The following is a 23680-nucleotide window of genomic DNA, read 5'->3' as shown; positions in this document are numbered from 1 at the left end:
TGGAAGAACATTGTCATGTAGACAAATTAAGGTACTGTCACATGAGAGAAAGCACGTGAGGACATACAAAGTCTGTAATGTATCATCAGTTCCTCCCATTCCTACTAGCCATTACCTGATGTCCTACCTGTGGCTCCCTGATGGGATGTTAAACTCTAATTTTCCTTCCTTCCTTCCGATGGCTACCTACACAATGATGCTAGGAGTGCCACAGCTATGCCTCTTCCAAACATTGGAAGATTAGGACCTTTCCCCAGAACATTGCCACACTTGCCAACAGTGATCATCCAGGGTAGCGTAGAACTGTGATTCGTTGCTGAACACAGTGCAAAACTATCCAGCATTCCATGCTTCCCATTACCAGCACCACTCCAAATGTTGCCATTTGTGTGTTGTGTTGTTAATAGCAGACTATGGCTATAATTCCCTACCCTGTGTGCTACTAGAGCAATGGTGTGGGATGCCACAGAATGTTGAAGCATGTCCATTACTTGTTCCCAGATGTCAGGTTCATATGCAAAGGGGTTGTCAAGTGCTTTGTGAGCAATAGGACCATAATCCTTTCTGGTGGTTAGACGTAGTTGGCCTGTACTTTCATGATGACTATGCCAGCCCTCACTTTCCAATGCAGTCCAATACTGAGCCACTGTCATATCTGAATGCTTCATAAAATTGGATATTGCACAGTTTGAGCAGCCAGCCAACTAGAGACCCACAGCGAGACCCTTTTCAAACTGTCAGGTGGTGGTAGATCTGTCAATCACAAGCATGAGGCACCTCGGTGTCCTTCAGTGATCATACAACATCTGCACTTTCACATCCGTTACATCCTATAAGGCCTGGTAACATAACTGAACATCAACACCACTAATGCACTCTGGCAGCTGTTCTATCCGTCACAGAGAGAATTGAAACTCTCAATCATATACACTGGAGTGCCAAAGAAACTGGTATAAACATGTGTATTCAAATACAGGTATATCTAAACAAGCAGAATACTATGCTGCAGTCTGCAAAGCCTATATAAGACAACAAGAGTCTGGTGCAGTTGTTAGATCGGTTACCACTGCTACAATGGCAAGTTATCAAGATTTGGATGAGTTTGAATGTGGTGTTACAGCCACAGCACGAGCAATGGGACACAGCATCTCCGAGGTAGCGATGAACTGGGGACTTTCCTGTACAAACATTTCACGAATGTACAGTGAATATCAGGAATCTGGTAAAACATCAAATCTCCAACATCACTGTGGCTGGAAAAAGATCCTTCTGCAAATTGTTGCAGATTTCAATGCTGGGACATCAACAAGTGGTTGTGTGCGAACCATTCAATGAAACATCATCGATACGGGTTTCTGGAGCCAAAGGTCCACTTGTATCCTTAATGACTGCACGACACAAAGCTTTACATCACATCTGGGCCCGTCAAAACAGACATTGGGTTGTTGATGACTGGAAACATGTTGCCTGGTTGGACGAGTCTCGTTTAAAATTGTACAGAGCGGATGGACGTGTGGGCGTATGGAAACAACCTCGTGAATCCATGGACCTTGCATGTCAGCTGGGGACTGTTGAAGCTGATGGAGGCTCTGTATTGGTGTAGGGCATGTGCAGTTGGAGTGATACGGCACCCCTAATTCGTCTAGATAAGGCTCTGACAGGTGACATGTGCGTAAGCATCCTGCCTTATCACCTGCATCAATTCGTGTCCATTGTGCATTCCAATGGACTTGGGCAATTTCAGCAGGACAATGTGACACCCCACACATCCAGAATTGCTACAGTGTGGCTCCAGGAGCACACTTCTGAGTTTAAACACTTCCACTGGCCACCAAACACCCCAGACATGAGTATTATTGAGCATATCTGGGATGCCTTGCAATGTGCTGTTCAGAATAGATCCCCATCCCCTAATACTCTTACAGATTTATGGACAGCCACACAGGATTCACGGTGTCAGTTCCCTCCAGCACTACTTCAGACATTAGTTGATTCCATGGCATGTCATGTTTGGGCAGTTTTGTGTGCTTGCTGGGGCCCTGTATGATATTAGGCAAGTGTAACAGTTTCTTTAGCTCTTCAGTGTACGTACTCACGAATCGTGTATACATGGACAAAGTCCCATTAACATCTGATCGTATTATCCGGGTGGTTCACTTCATCAGGCAATGTGTTCTGAAAGCTGGGTAACATTATTGACTGAAAACTTCTCTGATGTTACCAAAAGGTGTGAATGTCATCAAAAATAACTACAATAAAATTACATTTGAATCAGGCTCTGATCAGGCACTAGAATTATGGGATTAAAAAGTTAGTACATGAACACAGAAGAGTGATACATGAACACAGAAGGGTGATAAAATATCTATGTAACTGTGATAAGAAGTGCAGTTCTCATTTTAAAAAGCCACAATGTTTTTATAATCAAATATGTTCAAATATCAATGCTCAGAATTAAATTATCTGCCACCAAATTCACAACTGATGCTTAAATAGTAGAAAAGAAAAAAGGTGATAAAGAAATGAAAATAAGCAATGTAAGGCTTACAGTTGCCAATTTCAGTGTCAGTGAAGATTATTTTCATAGTGTAGATAGAAACAGGGTTTCTTCACAAGAACCTCAATAAGATACTTCCAAGCAAGCTTTCCATCCACCTTCAGCAGTTAGAATTTGAAATATTTAATTTCATTCTTTGATAACAAAATTTTATTTTGAGAGTTCAGTCAAAGATTGTATGATCTGTCTTGTTGCAGTTAAATAGCAGTCTGTTCTTTGTAGGTCACAAGCTGCTTCTCTCTCTCTCTCTCTCTCTCTCTCTCTCTCTCTCTCTCTCTCTCTGAATTAATCACAGTTGCTATGTTTGAAGTGTCATTCTCATGTAGCAGTGAATGTAGTAGTTACGTGATGTTCCACAGGACTGAGACTTCATCAAACTTTATATTGGCCATAGGTGTAAAAGTTGACTGCAGGTTCGGTAAGATGCATAATGCTAGTGTATTTGATGATGGTGATGGTGGTGAGGATGTGGATGTGGATGGATGACCCCCCCCTGCCCCCTCACACACACAAACCTGTAGTCATGCAGGCACTGGGCTTTCACATGCTATCATGTAAAGAGAATACCAAAACAACTGCCACCAGAATCAACTACTGTGGCGAACTTCACTAGTAAAAGACAAGGAAGCTACTGTCCTCTCATAAGCATCCATTTGCTTGGCTACAGCACCCCCCACAGGTGATCTGTACCTCCTGCAAGAAAGTGCAGCACACCATACCTCACGTAGGATCAGAATGATTCGGGGGGACACTCGGTGGATGTGAAGGTGATTGAGTGGTCCATCAGGTTACCCAATCTCCAATCTATTGAGCACATACTGAAGGCTACAGTGTGACACATTTGCACCTTAAACCACTCTGACCAGTCTTTGAACTGTGGGGAGTAATTGAACAATTGTGGATTAGGATGGCTCACCAATGCTTAAAATGTCTTGGAGTCAATTCAATGATGTTTCATCCTAGTTATCAGGGTGATAGACAATGCTACATGCTACTTGATAGGCGCCTATTATTAAATATCTGATAAATCCTCAACTGCATACTTAATGTGTTTCTTGCCACATCAAATCTGAGCATTAACTTGAGCTTTCAATCTTCATTACATTAACATCAAGAGCAGTTGTCTGCCATGAGTGGTAACTGTTACTGTTCATTACTTCCTCAACCAGCAGTAATTTGTCGTCATGACGTCCAGGAGATGGGAAGGAATAGATTGTTCTATTTCAACTCTGAACTTGGTTAGCCAAATGCTGAACCAAGATACTAAAGATGCTGGTACCCCTGGCTAACATAGTATATTATAAGCATTCAAGTGTTCACTGACATTACAGAGCCAATGGAAAGAAGCCCAGAGAAGCTTATGCTTTCCCTGGACATTAGTCACTATAGAGTAAACTAAAACATTTGGCTGACAATTATCTTTTCAACTAAATTTTTTGGCATGCTTTGGTGACAACCTACTTACAAAATGACTGACAGTAAGGACACAGTTTCTCTTTCACCTCAGTTGGTTTATTTGTGGACAATTTCGAAGAATACACGTTCACATCTGGTTGCCCTCTAGCCTTCCTATGACTTCTTTCATTATGTTGGGAATTCAAATTACATTTGGGTATATATATATATATATATATATATATATATATATATAATATATATATATATATATATATGAATAGACAAGCAATATGGTAAGAACCTGAAAGGGCTCAAGTTCCCAGAAAACTCATAAAACTGACTCAGATATGCACCCAGGAGACAACACGCATGGTGAAAGTAAATGGAAACATATCAAAGAAGTTCAAGGTGAGGACTGGAGTGTGACAAGGAGACTACCTCTCCCCTCTCCTGTTTAGCCTGGTACTGGAGAGGGCCCTGAGAAAGGTAGCAAGCCTAGAGAAGGTATACAGCTGGGAAGAAGGATCAACACCCTGACCTTTGCAGATAATGTAGTTTTAATAGCAGAGAAAGAGAAAGACCTGGTTCAGATGACGAGAACATTAATGGAAAAGGCAATGAGAGCAGGCCTGAAGTTGAATATGGATAAAACAAAATACCTCGTAGTTAACAGAGAAAATGATGACAGACCCCTGAAGGTGGAGGACAAAGTCTTTGAAAGGGTAAAAGACTTTAAATTTCTTGGGGTATACTGAATGAAAGAAACGAGGTAGACCAGGAAATTACTGCACCGATAAAAACAGGAAACAGGTCATGGTTTGCTCTGGGAAAGCTGTTAAAGTACTGGCTTCTATCAAGATCCTCAAAGTCCAAGATCTACAAGACAGTAATACAACTTGTAGTCTTATATGGAGCAGAGACCTGCACCATCACCCAAAATATGGAAAGAAAACTGCTGACATTTAAGAACGTCATCCTCAGACAGATTTTTGGGCCAGTGAAGGAGGGAGAAGAATGGAGGAAAAGAAAGAACTGTGAATTGCAGGAGCTTGATGAACATCAAGACAGTGATCAAAGAAAAAAAGACTGAAGTGGTATGGACGCGTAATGTGCCAAAAAGGCCAGATCATCAGGCAGGTAGTGGAGGAAGATATTAGAGGCAAAAGACCATGGTGATGACCACGACTCTGATGGATTGATCAGGTGAGAGAGGATATGAGTACGCTGGGTCTGTCTGAAGAAGAGTACATGGACAGAGGACGCTGGAGGAGGCTGATTGGCGAGGCCAAAGACCAACTGTGGTTTGTGTGGCCAAAGCAGTAAGTAAGTGAGTAAGTATAAGAAGTTAGTTGTTGGAATGGGGAAAAAAGAGAGTAAATTCCCATTTTGTAAACTTTTGCTTGAATGCAAGTTATATTTATAGATTGACCACTGAATTTATTGCAAACACCAATGTCCACATCTCTCATAATATTGTCCAGAAATGTGTGCATCTACTTACTGGGTTTACGTCTTCAGGCAGGCCATTGAATTCAGAATGTGTAGTAACATGTTTGTGAGAGCAGTTATAAATACCCTTAGGAGTGGATACTTGATGCTGATACCTTTCAGAGAAATACATTAACTTGTTTATGTTGATGTATGATAGCACAAGCTTTCTCAGCTATCACTGACATACTGAACTACTACAGGCTGTCTATTGGTTGTAACAGGATATGACAGCAGCAATCACGGCAGTCATTTTTGCCTGGTAATGTTCATCAAAAGCTAGAGGTTTTACTTACCTTTGACATGCAAGAATATATTTAGGTTTGTATACAGAGACTTTCTGCGAGATACACCAATGACATAAGTATGGATTTAACAGTCAAAACTGTGCAATAGCATAAGGAAGACAGCATTATAAAACCAACGTGATAAGAAACGGAATGATTTACAAATAACACAAGTAAAACTGTCCTCAATTTGAACTTTTACTTTTACTTGTAGCTGTGCATGATAGATTTCAGTACAAATGGTTATATGAACACTTTCAAATACAACTCCTCCTATTTTATTTTTACATTTTTTACCAGTACATTCAATGCACCTATTCATAATTTGAAATTGCTAACCAAAGTATTATTCATTTCAATTGTCTTCTAACTGAATAAAAAGGTAATATCTCACTGACATGATCAGAATTATAGGGAAGAAGCCACTAGATCAGAAGTCTCCTGCAGTTAAACAGCCACTACGGAATTTTTAGTAATGTGCTAAATCATTATTCTGATGTAAGGATTTCATCAATCAATCTTGATGTCAATAGTTCGGTAAGCTGTTAACATCCCATCCACAGGAAGAATCAACTGGGGAGAGGGTAGGGTGGGGTGGGGTGGGGTGGGGTGGGGTGGGGTGTCTTGATCTTGAGCAAATTGTATGTTGTCACAGGAAAAGCCTAAAGCAGACTTTTCCCCACTAGATCATTATTCTGCCCAAATTAGTGTGTCATTAAATGGTTATTGTTACCAGTTGAAAGCAATTACTGAGAAACTGGTGGATCTCATCATCAAACACACTAGTTCTTTTGCTGTTGGTTTGAATCACTGTGATGATAAGGGGTGTTTCTTGCTTGGGAGATGGGCTGGACCCAAATGTGAAACTCACATTCTACACTAAAAGGATGGCATTTCTGTAAACAACAAGCAACTATGTGACATTTGTTCAGGTAAGTGATTCCTACAGAGAACAAAACTCTCATTTCAACTTGGTCTTGTAGTATGTTGTGAAATGCCGTTACAGACTCATCCAGTGACAGCCGTATTTGATTCTAGGAACATATTGGTCATTTTCCACTAGTTTCTGTACTGTAGCAGCATTCAGTGACCAAAAGTGGCCTGTTTGGGAGGGGGGGGGGGGGGGGATGCTTACAATTGCTGTTAATGAAAATTATCCATTCTGAAGGTTGACTTGAATACTACAGTACTTTAGTAGGCATGGTCCTACTGGAGGTGGTATGCCCTTGCACTCCTCTGGCCCTCTTAACTGACTTATCCAACCAGTTCTGTGGAGATAAATAATTTCAGGTATTCTTCAAATCACTGCATGACTCAGCATTTGTCACAAGTGAAAATGCAATAAATGACAAAATGCAGTAAATGATAAAAACAGGAACCCCAATGATGTAGCCTACAGTGAAGTTGAAAACTGCCACCTACTGGTCAGTTACTTTGAGAAACTCCTTAGCTCTGAGACATCTGACACATTCCTTACTTATCCAGATAACATCCTGTGACCAAACTCTCAGCTACAACCCATTCCTTAAAAACGATGAGTATAAGGACTACCTAACAGTAGCTGAACTATTGGAGCAAGCTGGAGTCAGGACTGTAAACAAGTTGACAGATATACTACAAACATTTGCGAGATGGAAACATTACCTAGTGATTGGACTTTCACTTTGATTCATTTCTTTTGCAATAAAGGAGACTTGACAGATGTCAATAATTACCAAGAGATCTTCCTGATACCTCCTGCAGACAAGATTTTCTCCAAGATCATATAAAACTGAGCCAGATGCCAACTAGACAATACTCAACCTGAAATGAGTGCTACAAGTGAAAATTGTTGTTTGTTTTCAAGAAGGTGTATGACTCGACTAATGGACCCACTCTCACGAAAGTCCTGCATGAACCAGGACTGAACAAGCAGACCCATCATCTTATCCAGCAGACTTCAACCACTACCAAATCACGAGTAAAGTTCAGAGGAACAATTTCAAGAAGTTCTAAAGTCGGTAAAGGATTAAAACAGGGACCCCCTGCCCTCCCCCATCCCCTCAAGCACTGGGAAAGGTAGTAAACTAGTGGCAAAAGACGTTAGTCAGAGAAGTTCTTGCAAATGATATCTCTCTGGAGAAGTGCAATAGGATCACTGTTGATTGCCTGGCATTTGCCGACAACCTGGAAATTAAATCTATTTCAATAAAAATATGAGTAAATTCACTCTAATGTTCTCAAACAAGCAGCAAAGGTATCGCTAAATGTGACACTTGGAAAAAATACAAAACACCATGAACATTGTGATCTTCCTTGCATGCAGCAGAGAGAAATAAAGGAGACTTTCAGGTTTAAATATACTGCTCTGCAAAACTGAAGAAAGAGCTAGATAAAGTAGCATAAATATATTAAGTAATTGGTGGAGCTCTCCCAGCAGCAGTTGCATGAACTTTGGAAGACAGTGTGTGTGTATATTAGCAAGCAGTTATGGTGCACTGCACTAGGTGGTAATCATCACAAAATGGCCCAGAGGCAACATTTGTATGACTTCACAAGGGGTAGAATCGTACAGAAACTCAATGGAGAACAAAGTAAAAAAAGTGTAGCCTAGGAGTTTGGTATTAGTCACAACACTGGCTCATATTACTGGGGAGCATTGTGAACAATGCGCACTGCTACCCAAAGCAGAGGTGGTAGTTCATCAAAGGAAACTACGCAAAGGTGGTGGTTGAACACAGTTAACAACAACAACAACAAATGACCACTACGCTGTGCAACAGGAAAGAGGGGTGCAACATCAAATAGCAGGTGAAATTGCAACCATATTTAACAGGAGTGCAAGGCAAGCACTCTCACTCCATAATGGCTGCAAGGGGTTTGTCTCTCTGCCACACGACCAGTATCTTGTGTTCTGTTGACAGCCACACATTGGTGGCACTGGTTGTGGTGGTGCAAAGAGCATATGGACTGTACCAGTGGGGTTGCGTGCTCTTCTTGCACGAGAGCAGATTATCTGAGTAGTGACCCTGGATGTGTGGGAACACACAATACACCCAGAAAAACTGTCTAGCATGATCGTTTTGATGGTCCAGGTGTTATGGTGTGAAGAGGCATAATGTTGCATGTGTCTACTGACCTCCAAATCTTTGAGGACAGCACACTTACAAGTCAGTGTTACTGTGACACTGTACTCCTCCTCCACGCACATCTTTCCAATGGTGAATTAAGTACAGATTTCATTTTTATGAATAACAAAGTGCAACTGCATAAAACAGTGCAGGCGGAGAAGCTCTTACATTACAGGATATTTGGCAAATGAACTGGTCTGCCTGTTCCCCCAATTTAAACACCATGCGTTGGGGAGGCATATTGTAGCACATCCACAAGCACTACTGACCATCCAGCAGTTGTCAACTGTGCTGGTGGAGAACTGGGACTCCCTACCAAAAGAACTCCATACCAAACCTGTGCCCAGTATGGGAGCATGTTGTAGAGCAAGCACTACCATCCATGGTGATCACAAACCCGATTAGGAACCATGTCCTGCCTTATGTAATGTCCAGGGGACTATCATGAATTGTGGTGACTTCAGTGTAATTGTTGTCTTCGAAAAGATACTGTAGCATTTGTTTCTACAAAGGGTCCAAGCTTCATCAAACTATGTGAACTTTTATTGCAAACCCATTCAAGTATGACAAGAGTTTGTAAGACGATAGCATTAAATTCTATGTCCTCCTGTGTTGCACAAAACTGTCAGATTTGAAGCAGAGTGATAGATTGTTTTAGTGGCTAGTTCGTAGTTTCTTGTGTATCCCTTGCACTAGTGTCGCAATACCATTTGATTGTTTGAGCAAAGTCGATACTGTATCTGGCACTTTGGCGTATCGGGAAATCTCTAACTTGTTTGAGTGTGAGTATTGTTTGTCCTACGTACCCTTCTGAATTCTTCAAAATAAATCTACATGTGACCTCAACAGCCCAAGCTTCATCTGTAAATGTGAGACGCCCCTATATCACTCTGATAAACAATTTAAAAACCTCAGCAGCAGTAGTTTAATATGCAAATACAAGATGACCCCATAGTTTTCCAGTGACGAGTTTGGGAAGAAAACCTCATCTTATAATGGAGTAAATATATTATCTGCTATGATTAAAACAAAGGTTTAAAAGGAGTTTAAACTTTGAAGACTCACAAGATGGTGGTGGTGGTGGTGGTGGTGGTGGTGGTGGTGATTATTATTGGCCGGACACCCATGTATATTATCAGCTCATGAAATCATGAAAAGGTAAACTGGTGATTGTTCACATCATTTGCTAATGATGTGAACCATCACCAGTTTACTAAAGGAGAAGTCACTGATGAATTTGGTACATCACTTGGTTTGTGCCTTCCCCCTCTCTCTCTCTCTCTCTCTCTCTCTCTCTCTCTCTCTCTCTCTCATGAAAACTGCAACAGAAAAATTTACTCCAAAATTGTTGAATATCTGACAGAAGCAGCGGCAAATGCGTGTTGTCCAGGAGTTGCTAGATGAAGTCAGTAAGCATGCATGACTATTGAAACATTTTATAACTGTTGATGAAACAGGGATTTACTTCTGTGACATAGAAACTTAGGCACAGTTATCCCAGTGGAATCATTCTGGATATCTATGATCAAAAACAGTTTGATAAGTGCAGTCAAATGTGAAGGTCATGTTTTCACTGTGTTCTTTGATTTTAACTGCCTAGTACTACTTACAAGTTGTTTGCTTTAAGTAGTTTGATAGGTTGGGGCGGGGGAGGGGAGGGGAGGAAGCCCAGACTTGTGAAGCAATTCATGGTTTTGCACCACGGTAATGCACTTTTTCACCCTTCATTGTTTTCTCATGAAATTTTGGCCAAAAACAAAACTGCAGTTATGTTGCATACTCTGTATGTCTGACATGGCCTCACAGGACTTTCTCTGTTTCCAAAAAGAAAGAAAACCGCAGAGGACCACTGTTGTATTACGCTTGATGATTTTAAAAATGTATTGCTGAGAGCCTAAAAGTTACCGTGACAATCAAATTACAGAAGTGTACCTCAGATTGTAAAAATCACTAGCGTACACCGTCTGTCCAAAAAGTTCCGAGATTGATTTTATTGCCGGTATATAAACAAAATCAGTACAGTAATTATGACAGTAGCATTAACCAACAACTGTAAACAACAGATGTGCATTTGACCAGTCATTTGTGAGCAGGCAATGTTAAGTAGTGGATGTGTGATTAACGTGTATGTTTCACATGGTTGTACTAGTGTTCTGCACCTTTTACTCTAGTGAAGGAAGATTATAGGTAGCACACCGAAAGCATTAGAAACCACCACCTTGAAGCTTATGTATTTTTTATTAATTCATCCTCAAAACCTTAGGACACCAACTAAATAGAACATTAGTGTGAAGTTCAGTTTTTACTGTAATATTTTTCTTGGGCACTGTAGGCTACTCAGAAAATGGAGGTGTTGATTTTGACATGTTCAACAAAAGCCACCTACAGCATTAGCTGTCACACTTTTCTAATTTCTTAACAATGTATGAGTAATACTGTACTGTTGGGCAAGGTCATTGTACTTTACTGTCCCAGATAATTAAACTTGTCCACAAGAAAAGGCTTCACTCTCAGGCTTAGTATTACTGATGGTTATCTCCTCCTGTTCCCAACACCACCCCCCCCTCCTCCTCCTCCTCCTCCTCCTCCTCCTCCCCCCCCCCCCAAAATCATCATCTCTCCTCCGTTAAGCATTCTTCTGACAGATTTCGTGTCTTAAGTCTTTCTATATATCCCAGTTCCTGCAGATCATTTATCACTTCTATCTACCGTGGTGGTGATCTGATCTTCCTCTTTTTGTCAGTATGAGAGAATCTGATTGGTTGACCTGCTATGATGCATTCTGTAGATATTTGCATACAGTGCAAATTTGTTTCATGGTCCTGGTTTGGTCATGTTTTATGCACGTGCACGTGCGCCTGTTGACTACTAGACACAAGATGATGTATATGGTTTCAGGGCGACTGGTAGTGCTTATTTTTGTGTTATGGGAAAGACCTTTACTGAGTTTATAGTGCTATTTTTTTGGGAAAGTTTGTGTTCCAGCAAGTCCCCCAGCTGCACTGGTGCACAAAACTTAAGAATGAAAGTAACTTTTGCTGATGTGTTTTCTGCTGAACATATGCAAACATTTGTGGTACTTAAGTTAACAGTGAAAGGTGAAAATGTTGTGCTTCAAAAACATTCCTTGATTGTAAACGCAAGTCAATATTTCACTCGATGATTGGACAGGGTGGGACGTTGTGGCCAGCGTGAATTGGCCTTCATGAGATACTGTACTGTAATGATTTACCAAGAGGATTGCAAATAAGAAATTAGATTGCTGTTTGTTTATTAGAATACCAGGCAAAAACATTGTCACCTTTTAAATCAGCTTTAGAACAAGATGGTGACATTCAGATGAATCAGAAAAGAAAATTAATCCAGAATTAAATATCTAAAAAATGAAATAAATTGTATTAAATAGATTGCAACTGTAATCGTGAAAATAAATTACAGTGGCAAGACCTGTCCTGGAGATACTACGAACACATGTCAAGAGATCGCGGGATGAGTGAAGGTTTGAGAATTTTTCTGAACAATGATTTCTTATCTATGTATTAGTTGATGTTCTTCCATATGACCTGCACCACAGTTGCTCAAGCACAGCATTATCGAAGGGTTGGAAGGATAACAGTCTTACTGATTTGGCTGAGAAGTAGGATGAATGCTGGGAGGGGAGGTAGTGAGCAGGCAGCAAATTACACCGTGCTGCCAACCATCTACCAATTTTAAACTGCAGTTTACTTGAATCTATTTGAATAGACTTTTAAAATTGAACATATACACAACAATGGTACAAATTCCTACAGGAGATGGTAAAAGTCTGGATAAGGATCAATGGTATACTTTAGGTGTTTCTTGTAACAATATTGATGATGCTCACCTTGAGGTAGGACAGGAATGAAAGGGGGTGTGTCAGCTGCTGGTTCTGCAGTCAATGAAAGGGCAGGAGCTGATGATATGTTCGGAAGCAAAAAACATTAACATTCTTACATCAGTTTAGAAAGGAAATCTGAAATGTAATTGTCAAAAAAGCTGAGTTCTCAGATTCCACTGTAACCACAGCCGTCAATGTTACAACACACTTGGAAGAAACAGCAGAGTATTGGTTACAATTGAGATACAAATTTCACAACTGTGCTGTTAGTGTGGTGGTGTTGGTGGTTAAAAATGGTGATACCACAGACAAGCAAAAAAAGGTAAAGAGGATAAAAATTAAACTAAACTATTTATTTTTCTTGTATTACCAAAATGTAGACATTAATAATTGGCCTAAGTTTAAAATGAGTATACTGCTAGTGTTTTAGGCACATACTTAATGTCAATAAAACTGTATGTAATTTTGATTAGTCACAATATATTAAAAATTAATTTTTCTCAAAGAACAACTTAAAAAGGTCATCTTAATATTCAGGGTTTTATATGCTGGTAAATACAATATTTAGGGTTTTGTCACCTAACACTGAACAGATACTTGTCAGACATGTTTGCCAGCACAACAAAAAAACTGTATGATTCACACTTAAAGAACTCTGGAAATTACAAAATTCCATCACTTTTTGTTCCTGCTTCATAGGTATAAAACAGACGGGCACAACTGACTTCCTCAATCATGTACATAGTGGCATACAGAAGTGTAGCTAGTGCAGTCAGCTGCAGTGGTCTGGAAAAAGTGTTTAAAATGCTGAATTATTATAACATTTAAGTGTAAAGTCCTGAAGAGACTTCCTGGCAACCAAAACACCACAGAATTGAGTTAAGTTATAAATTGGTGAAGCAATTGGATACAAAAGGGATTGCAAACAATAATCACTGAAAATTAGGCATGGTGACCCACTACGAAGCAAAGTCTGAAAGATAGTCCATGGACTGATTACATGTGAAATACTCATATAAAGAATGTGGAAGTGATGTTGACAATCCTTTTATGATAGGCAATGTAATGATTCTTCGGATGTTTTGGAACTTGGCAAAAGTCCATATGTAAAATTCCATATGTGTGTGTGTGTGTGTGTGTGTTGACTAACTCAAAGTAATTTTTTTCCTTTTCTTACCTCAACAACCTAATTTCTCGGTTGCTAAGAACTATATTTTTACTCTGAAGTGTTGATAACTTCAGCCTCAGTTCAGCAACTTCGGTTTCAACTTTCCTTTGCTTCTTACGGTGCTTAACGTCGGATGGACAGATGTGCAGAAACACCTGCTCCTCACAAAGTTCTGTCAATAAGCTTTGAAACTCTGGTTTAATTAGCCTAAAAAAGAGAAAATAATGAATAAAAATAACTGGAAATATTTACTGATTTTTGATAGAATTAAGCTGTCTACAAAACTCCAGCAAAATTGAGGAATATTAAAAATGTTTTGAAATTATTTTGAAATAATCATACTGCATTTTATACTGAACGAAAATTGCTGCTGTTATGTACTATATATAAATAAGAGGTTTCCTGGTTAATGGATATACACAAATAATCTTTTTCAACAAAGAAGTATTAATATGGAAGTTGCAGTTATGTTACGTGAATTTGGCATAGAAAATACACTAAACTGCTTCACAAGAGGAAATTACTTGCCTCTGCAGTACTATCACAATAATTTGAATTATTTTGTAGATGCAGTTTCTATATTACAATATCTCTTAAGATTGGTGAATAGATAATCTTTAAAGTCGTGGAAGTACGACTGCTTATGAATTACAATTTTATAATTCAAACAATGGAACATCTAGAATGGAATGTAACAATATTATGAAAAGGAAGTCACATTTCAGGCTTTAGGCATACAAGACACACACACACACACACACACACACACACACACACACACACACACACACGACTGCAGCTACTGTGAGTGGTGAGTTACAACTTTTCTTTCTCCCACATCTATTTAACATCACCTCATCAACAAATTACATTTACCCTTTTCTCAGTACATCTACAGATTTTTGGAGGTCCTTTATGTATGACATGGGCACAACGTGGTTGTTGCATCAAACATTGTTATTCCAAAAGCATGGATCACTTTCCTGAGGCTATGGCTTGGTTTTGTGAATATGGTGTGAGGACAGTTTACACAGCACATGCTTTTATGAGATTTTTGCAGTACATAATGCAAACATGTGAGCATATGAGGACTTATTGACTGTAGTCGGTCGATTACGATAAAACTGATATCTACAACCGCATACTGAGATGATGTTACCAAAAAGTATTTGACCATTAAATTTAATCCCTTTGAATTAAAAAACACAAATAAAACTACACACAAAGCAATATTAGAAAGTACATGTATCTATGGGTCAAAATTGTGATAAAGGATGAAAGAAAATAAATTGCTATACATGGAAACAAATTACTGGAGCCAGTGCTGGAGTCTCAATATTTGACTGCATCAGAAATGAAGAAATCACAACCATAACAAACATGTCTTACAAGAGCAACCTTCAAACACTAAGAGGCACTCTGAAGGATCATCAGTATGAACCTATGTGACTAGGCTGTCAATGCCACTGCAGACTTCAACTCTATTGTCCCCTATGATCACGAGAAAAATGAGTAATGTTGCAGTATATTTACAGTCTTGTATTCCTTTTGAATGTTCTCCGGACAATGACAGTGGTCTCAAGAGGTGTTGAGAGGGAGGCTGTGAAAGTGAAGGGATGTGGTGGTATTGTCACAAGAGCAACTTTTTTTAGCACAAAAATGTATGGACCATTAACATGTTGACTGCTGTGTGGCCGGTGGTAGCCACAGTAAAGTTTTATGCATAACACCATGCACTCGGCATGCATCACTTAGCATGCAGCAGTCAACTTGTTAATACACCACCTTAAGCTTCTTTCTGAATCTCCCACTCAGAACCTACAGCTGCTGGCACAATGCAAAGCAAAGTAAGAAGTGTGGAGTTTCTGTTACCTCAAATACTAAAAACTTCTTTGTAATCTCTTTACTTCCAACCAACTGTAGAAACATACATTGGGGGATAAAAATGCATAAAAATATGTAAATAACATAGAATTACATTTTAAAAAATTGCAAAAATACACCCAAACATGTGGGAAAAATCACAAAAGGATGAAACAGATGAAGTAAAGGGAAACAACAACAAATCCAAGGGAGTATGCTGATAGCAAAAGGCGAAAAACAACTGAAATTGGTGTGAAGACACAATGACATCACGGAAAAAAATAAATAACAAGATTGTTCTGGTGGATAAGTGTGAATAAGGGAGATGGCAGTGTGACTAGATTAGGTGAAGTTAGTTAGGTACAAACAGGAATAGATGAGAATCAGTGGGGGGTGGGAGGTGTTCATAGGCTGAGATAAAAAATCGTGAGGCACCGGAAAGGTACGGGAAATAACACACTAGAATATGCAAGAGTGATGCAGGAAGAGTGATTAATTTGAAGGTATAGGATTTGGCGGGAGTGATGTGTGACATGAAATGCTGCACCAACAATCAACATGGTCTTGTAGCAGTCTGCTTTGCGCGACCGAGATGGTTGATACAGTGTGGCTCGTAAGTACAGTGTACACTGTGATTTGTAAGGCGACAAGTGAAACACAGGGAAGAAGAGAAAGGAAGATGGACACTGAGTATGGTAATCCATTAGAAAATAGTAACAAAGTAAAATAGCACTATGTTAGGGGATGAAAGAAAAAATGTCGGGCAAAATCAAACCATTTTTTGTTGTACCTATCTGCAACTCAGAATCTCTGCTGTAAGTTGAGTAGCAACTATCCTTTTCATAATATTGTTGCATTCCATCCTGGCTTTTCCTTCTTTTTTTTCCTCTCAGAAGGACAATGCTTGTTAACATTTCCTGAGGACAAAATAAATCTTCTACACTGGTTTGCTCTGTCCAACCTTCAGAGACATATCAAACATGTGGCACTGGGCAAGACAGTGCCTGATGCTTTATACAACCTTAGCAATGATTGTTAATCCTGCTACAGCAAGTTGTACAGCAGCAATGGTAACTCTTACTCCACACATTTGTAGTTCATACCTGATAATACCAGAATATCTACATGGCCATGCCTGGTAGTTACTCATTATTAAATGACTAGTATGTGAGTGCTACAATCAAACTGTATCACTTTCATGTCCATGCAATGCTACTCGCTTAGCCTCATAGATACAACTAAAATGTTCCACTTAAGCACTAGACACTTTTCCATTTGTCATACCTTAGGAGTGAAAGTGTCCCTGTTATAACCAGAATTTTCTTTATTGTTATAATTATAACAAAGAAATAAAATGTAAATAGTAATACTGACATCAATGACATGCAAGATAATAACTGTTACTACTGCTGATGTTCATATACAATTAAAAAATGCATGCTGCTCAATAATTATTATCAAAGATGAGCGGAACTAACTTGGACATTGCCTGGTAGATCGTAGGCACAAGAGAGAGCACATCTGCAGCAGCATACAGCAACATATCACGTGAGAGTGGCCTCCGTGCCCAGTAGCGCTGATCTCGCCGGTATACATTCTTCAGCTGCTCCTTCAGAGGGTTGGATGGAGCATCGTACTTCTCGCATAGAGCATTCAGACTAACATTCTGCACCTTGTAAACTGGCTTGCCCAATTCTTGGAGCTGCAACACTGCATGTGCGGCCTGCACAGTAGAAGAAAGTAGTATGTGGTTGATCCAATACAACAACACTATTAGACATGGTATAGTAAACCTGCATTCTGCAGCTAAAGAAAACAAATACAGTGAAAAAAATCAGAATTATGTGTAGCATGCAAGTAACAAAATCCGTAAACATAAACTCACAAATTAAACTCTTCAGTCACAAAGTTAACTAAGCATTTTCTTGTAGTTTAAATACCATCCACTGTTGGATCACCTTTCACAGGAATTTAGTAGGTCATTTCAAGACATAATGCATGGTACATATTTTAATGCCAGTGGCTAATACCCAAACTTCATTGCACTGTAAAACGGTGACTGTTTTCGTATATGTTGAGACTGCACGATTGTAATACATGAAATTACCACCAAATAAACGTGACAAGAGACCGGTTTGTGTAATCACAATTACTATGCTGTTTTACCCGACCATTTCCAGTTTTGAATTTTGATGCTCATCATAAAAATATGTCCATTCCTATCTGATATACTGTAACAGATCTTTTCACTTTACAGAGGGTTGCTGTAATAACCAAAAAGGTTTTGTTTCACCACAACAACTAGTTTCAACCAAACATTTTGTTTTCTTTATGACATCAGGCACCAGGAACACAGACTGAATGAGATAATATGAAAGTACAAATTAAAATGATGTGGCACCTATAATAGACCAGGTTCTGGTTTTGTTGCTCAAATGAAACCTCTACTTTGCAATCATCTGGTTTACAAGAGGTTCAGCAACAAGTCTGCCACTAATGTCTTGTTCATGCAGTTCTTAGTGTACTGTTTTACTCGATATTATTTTCTCTAGATGCATTTTTAGGTTTGCAGAGGCTTTTGTGGCAGTGGTCTTCCTATTAGCAGTAATAAACTTATTTAATGCTCTCCCATCTCTATCAGGAAGTGAAGTTGTTCCAGTGATGTGTCTATTAGCCCACATAACTTTCCCTTGCACTTTTTTTTGCTGTTACCAGAAAGTCCCCTATGTTGAGTTCGTAAGGTATGATTAGGTAGGTCAGCTCAACACTACATCACAGGTGTAATAACTAGGAATGCTTGTAAGAGGTATTACTATATAAAAGCAATAAGAGACAGCTTCACTGCGTGAGACACGTCAGAAAACAAGCTCCTAAAATGAGTTTACATCATTATATTATTAAATGCCTGTATAAACAGCTGTACAAAACTGTAGTCCTACAGAATAAAGTATCACTGTAATTAAACAGGGAAGAGTTGTTTGGAAGTCACATGCACCCCAGTTATCCGCACAAAATTGTTCGACATGCAATTTCCTACCCTTCTTTCAACTGTCTTTGAACTTTCAATTTGTCTGACAGTTTCAACATTAAAGACTGAATATTTACTGAATATAGAGTCTTTACCTCTGACACCTATTAAAGAAATGGTCTGACATTTGCATGGAAAAAAATTTGAGAACCAAAAGAAGGAAGCTACATCATTATTCACACCAACATTGATGCATTCTTTTCAACTTGAATGAGCAAATAAGACCCTCTGATCTCAAACAAGAGTGATCTGCAGAGCAGGGTACCTATAGAGTAACAGATGTTAATTTACAGTACAAATCCTAGAAAACACATTATGCTCAAATATGGAGAATATCCATGAGTCTAAACAGTTTCTCTGTTGGAATCAACATGTCTTTTAGAGCAATGATTGTGTTATATTCAGCTGACACTCTTTATTCACATGGTCCTGAAGCCTAGAAATGAGACTAGTGAAGTTGCTAGCATGATTCTTGATTGCTGAGAGCTTCTGTTAAGTTCAGGAAGGAAGGAAGGAAGGAAGGAAAGAAGAAAGGATTGTAAGACTGTTCAACATAGGTTAAAATTAATGCCTCGTCAAATGCTATAGTCATCAGACAGGACTAGCTGAGATAGACAAAGAAGAGGAAAGAAGAAAGTGATGGATTTGCCAAAGAAAAGAAAATATTCACACAGTGTTTTATGGAACTCACAAAAAAACTGATTGGGATAGCTAAATGCAAATCGGAGTGCTTTCTCCTTGAATAAAAGTCCAGGGTCTTAACAGCTGCAAACCTCTATTTTGACACACAGTTTTAAAGAAATGTTAATGAAAAAGTTATGTGGTTATACAACATCAAGACAAACAAGACTGGATCAAGAATTTGCTGCAAAGTGGATGGAAGCTGTCTGAAGAAAACAATGATGCCTCAGTAAGTGTGATAATGTTAATCACAGTATAGATAAGACTAAATTAATAGTATCATGAGGTTTGTAAAATTGTTTGCAGACAATGGTGATATTCACAGAGACACGACCCTTCAATAGTTGCGATAGCCAGGAAGATTTGCATACGCGCTGCACTAGGTGAAACATAAGACAATTTGAAGTACTGTGCACATATTACAAATGCAGCATCTTTAACACACAAGGTGATAGATATTTCAGCTCCAGGTCACAGCATCAGATGTGATGCTCTACTGTGACTGCCAGGAAGCACATGGATTAAAGCATGAGGCTTCGCTGGAATTGGTGATGGCCACGTGGCAGTTAACATGTTAAACAATGGTAATCTGCTATGATGTTTAAGAATATGTGTGATTGAAATGTAAACTGTAACAGTCACATTTATATTACAGGGGAAACACACACTCTATGGAAGGATTTTGGGGAGATGTAGCTTCTCAACAAAAGAACTAACTTGACAGTCATGAAGTGCTGCTCTTCGATCCTGGTCTGAATCAGTTCATTATGACTGAACAAATGAAAAGTTCAAAAAAGTGATGTGTGATTTCTGTTCTTAAAATTCTGAAACCCAGATTTCAGAGGCTATTATTATAATATAGTACTTCCACCAAATGAACAAAATGTTCATGAATAGAAGTGCACACATACATGTTGAGAAGTTTAATGGCTGTCATTCTTCCCATACAGCATCTATGAATGGAACTAGAACAAGTAAGAGAAATCCTCTCCCATTCATATAACAGATGCCTGAGTATAAATGTGCAGACTTACATGAATTCAACTCTTCAAAAGTAAATGTGGAGGTCTGAGAAATGTAAACATTACTATTTCAACAGTGATGGTAATCACAATATTACCGGTGATGGTAATCATATTTCAAGTGCAGATGACAGCACAATCAGAACAAAGCTAATGGTTTGAGATGACTGATCTTTAACTACAAACCCTTTTGGCTGTTGAAATATTATTATATCACTTATTGCTATTTTCCTGATTCCCTAGTAGCCCATTAATGATGAGAAAGACATTTCCTTCTGGCAGTACAAAAGACAGTGCTTAGATGATTCAGAAAATTTTATTTACTGGCTGCTTCTGTTGAACTTCCTAAATGATACTCCCACAGCAGGAGTGGATGGAGAAGTTGCTCCTGACTGAAGTTTATTTCCTCAAGTGCCTACAGAACGCAAACAAACCCTGCTTCAAATACTTGTTTGTCATGAAAACAAATCTCGAAACTGTAAAACTGAGCAGCAGTGGGTATCCATGTGGGTATCCGTTATGAGAGATGACACGACCTGTGATTTAAAATTTTAGTTGTTTGAAAACTAATCAAATGCATGCCTGAAAACAATTTTTTGGTGTCCTGGATCTTTTTAAATTTAGTAAGTCTAAAATGAAGGTGGAATTCACATTTACCCATAATTACTGCTATTATAAATGGTTGGAGGAAGAACACAAACTTAAAATATGCCCACAAAGAACATTCTGTAAAGACCCTTGCTGTGACTGTTATGCTATTTATTCTAACAGAACTCTCCACTCTTGCTAACACAATTTTGCAGATTTTGTTTCTATTTCCTTACACTGGAGCTGAGTCTTTTGCATTGGTTCCATCTGAACTACACTATGTGTTTTTCTTGTTTGTCTTTCCACCTAGCACTAAAAGATCACAGCACACATAATTAAGTTTTGCCATAGCCAGATCATTAGATCGTATTTCCACTATACTGATGAGTTTTTGCAGTTATCTGTATTTGTTTACTCAGAATAATGTGCAGTAATGTTTTACTGACAATAATATTGAATATTATTCCACTATGATTGTGCAGGTTAGTGTTTATGCAAGCTCTGCATTTAAATGAAAATTGTTGATAATGTGATTTCACTCTATTAATCCTTCTCAAACAGTGTTTAATGGGAAAGGCTTGATCATATGAGCTTATTATACAGGTGTTACAGGTGATCAGATTTTTTTCTGTTTCAGAAATGTCATCTTGGATAGATATTCCATCAAATATATTTCTACTCTCTCCTTTCAATAATATCCAACAAAGGACACATTAGATGAAGATCTTAGTGCTGATCAAGTCCATGAAGTACACAGCCTTTTGAACTATGATGCAGCGACACTAAACCGCTCCATCTGCCCCCCCTCGAGGTGTAGGGTATTTACATCCCAGGGCCTGGTTACTGGGCAGATACCCGTGTGCGGCAAGCGATAGGGTCAGTGCAGCACTGAATATGTATAACAGTGCCAACAAAGGTGATGCCCGACGCTCTTTGGCAGCACTTGACTTTGCCTTCGTTTTCAAGTACAGACATAGATGACAGGGTAGAAATCGGAGTGACAAAATCCATTGGGACTAGCTACACCGTGCAGTGTAGGGACGTGTGAAGTTTAGGCTCCATTCTGAGCAGCCCCATCATTCAGAATGTTCTCCCTCACTTAGACCCAATAGAAGAGAGAAAGTTAATGGCTAGAGTTACGCGAACAGAAAAGTGCAGGGAAAAAGTAAGGCAAGTGCAAGGTAGAGAGAAAAATCCTCCCAAAAACGCCAAAAGAAAAAATAAATAAATAAAAATAAGTGCAAGTCCAAAGGCGGCAAGGGGGTCGACATTCCCTGTCTGTATCCTCCATTCACGGTGCAAAGCCTGCCAGAAACTGCCTCAAATGATTTCATACCAGGCACCAGTAGTAGTAGAGACCCAAACAATGAAACAGGGATGCCATTTCTAGGCCCAAGCGACATCGTGAAAGACCGCGAAAACACAGACATCACACACGAAACCCCAAACACAGATTCACCGCAAAGGCCTGAACCACGAAGCACAGGCGACCGACACACAGAGTCAGAGTGCCCCCCACTTCCAGAAGAGAGTCAGATGGAAGTGGAGAGTTTCAAATTGCGCGGAAAACGGCCCTCGTCATAGCTCCCTCGCCGCCGCTTGATGCAACCACCAACGAAAATAGATTTGCTGTGCTCGGAGATGGGGCAGAAACAGCAAAACCCACACAACAACAAACAGCTAACCAGCAGGCAAAAAACCTAAAACTCCCACCAATAGTGGCGACGTTCCCAAATACATACAAACAAATGTACGATTTGATAATGAACGCATTGGGAGAAGATTGATTCCACGCAAAATCAGCTGGCGGAGATAAAATAAAACTTACAGTGCGAACAATGGATCACTAAAACTCCATTAAGGCTGTGCTCAAGCAGAACAAGATACCACACTACACCTTTGCCATAGGAGCACAAAGGTAATTGAAAGTAGTATTCAGAGGCTTCCCCACACGAGCAGACCCTGCAGTCATCAAGGCGGCAATCACAGCTAATGAATACACCATACAATCAGTACATCACCATGGGTCTAGTGAGAAAAACCCCCTATATTTAGCTACACTGAGAACACAACACAACTCAACTCAAAGCATTCTGACTGGAATTCCAGAAGAACAAACATGGCTGGCCAAAAACTGAGGCGCATCGTGCGCATCCACCACTTACATGTGTGGGGTCCAGAGGAATTATTCACCGAATAAAATGTCGTCCGATCACAACCCCGTGATCTCTAAAATAGACGTGGGTGACTGGCGACCACCCACCCCGCACTCAATAGCACACAAACACACCAACTGAGAACAGTTCAAGAAAACGTAACGGCAGAAATCACAAACACCCTGCTCCCGACGGAAGACACATAACACACCCTGAGAAGTTTCACCGACACGATCCAGCAAGCAGCAAAGGATGCTACACCTGACATTCCTCCACCCCCCTCCCCCACTCTCCTTCTACATACAGCAATTGCCATCCTAGCTGCTTGCCCAGATTAGGCACAAATAAACGATTGCGAAGAAATGGAAACTGATGCGAAATCTGAACACCAGGAGGTTGCACAACAGGCTACAAAGAGAGCTAAAGGTGTCGCTCACTGAGCCCAAACCAGCAATGGTCAAACCTCCTCACAGCT

At 39.5% G+C, this 23680-nt stretch overlaps 1 protein-coding gene across 1 annotated transcript in view; it reads right to left on the bottom strand.

The window, feature by feature from the left end:
• LOC124722130 (egalitarian protein homolog) overlaps nt 1-23680 on the bottom strand; it is a 70998-nt gene that overhangs the window by 18459 nt on the left and 28859 nt on the right. Inside the window, exons 3-4 of the mRNA XM_047247334.1 lie at nt 17209-17453; nt 13877-14074 (exon numbers count right to left, since the gene is read on the bottom strand). Coding sequence (XP_047103290.1) covers nt 13877-14074; nt 17209-17453 — 443 coding nt within the window. The remainder of the gene's footprint in view (nt 1-13876; nt 14075-17208; nt 17454-23680) is intronic.

This window comes from Schistocerca piceifrons, chromosome X, assembly GCF_021461385.2.
Source record: "Schistocerca piceifrons isolate TAMUIC-IGC-003096 chromosome X, iqSchPice1.1, whole genome shotgun sequence".
Lineage (NCBI taxonomy): Eukaryota > Metazoa > Arthropoda > Insecta > Orthoptera > Acrididae > Schistocerca > Schistocerca piceifrons.
This window is presented reverse-complemented; position numbering and strand designations above follow the sequence as displayed.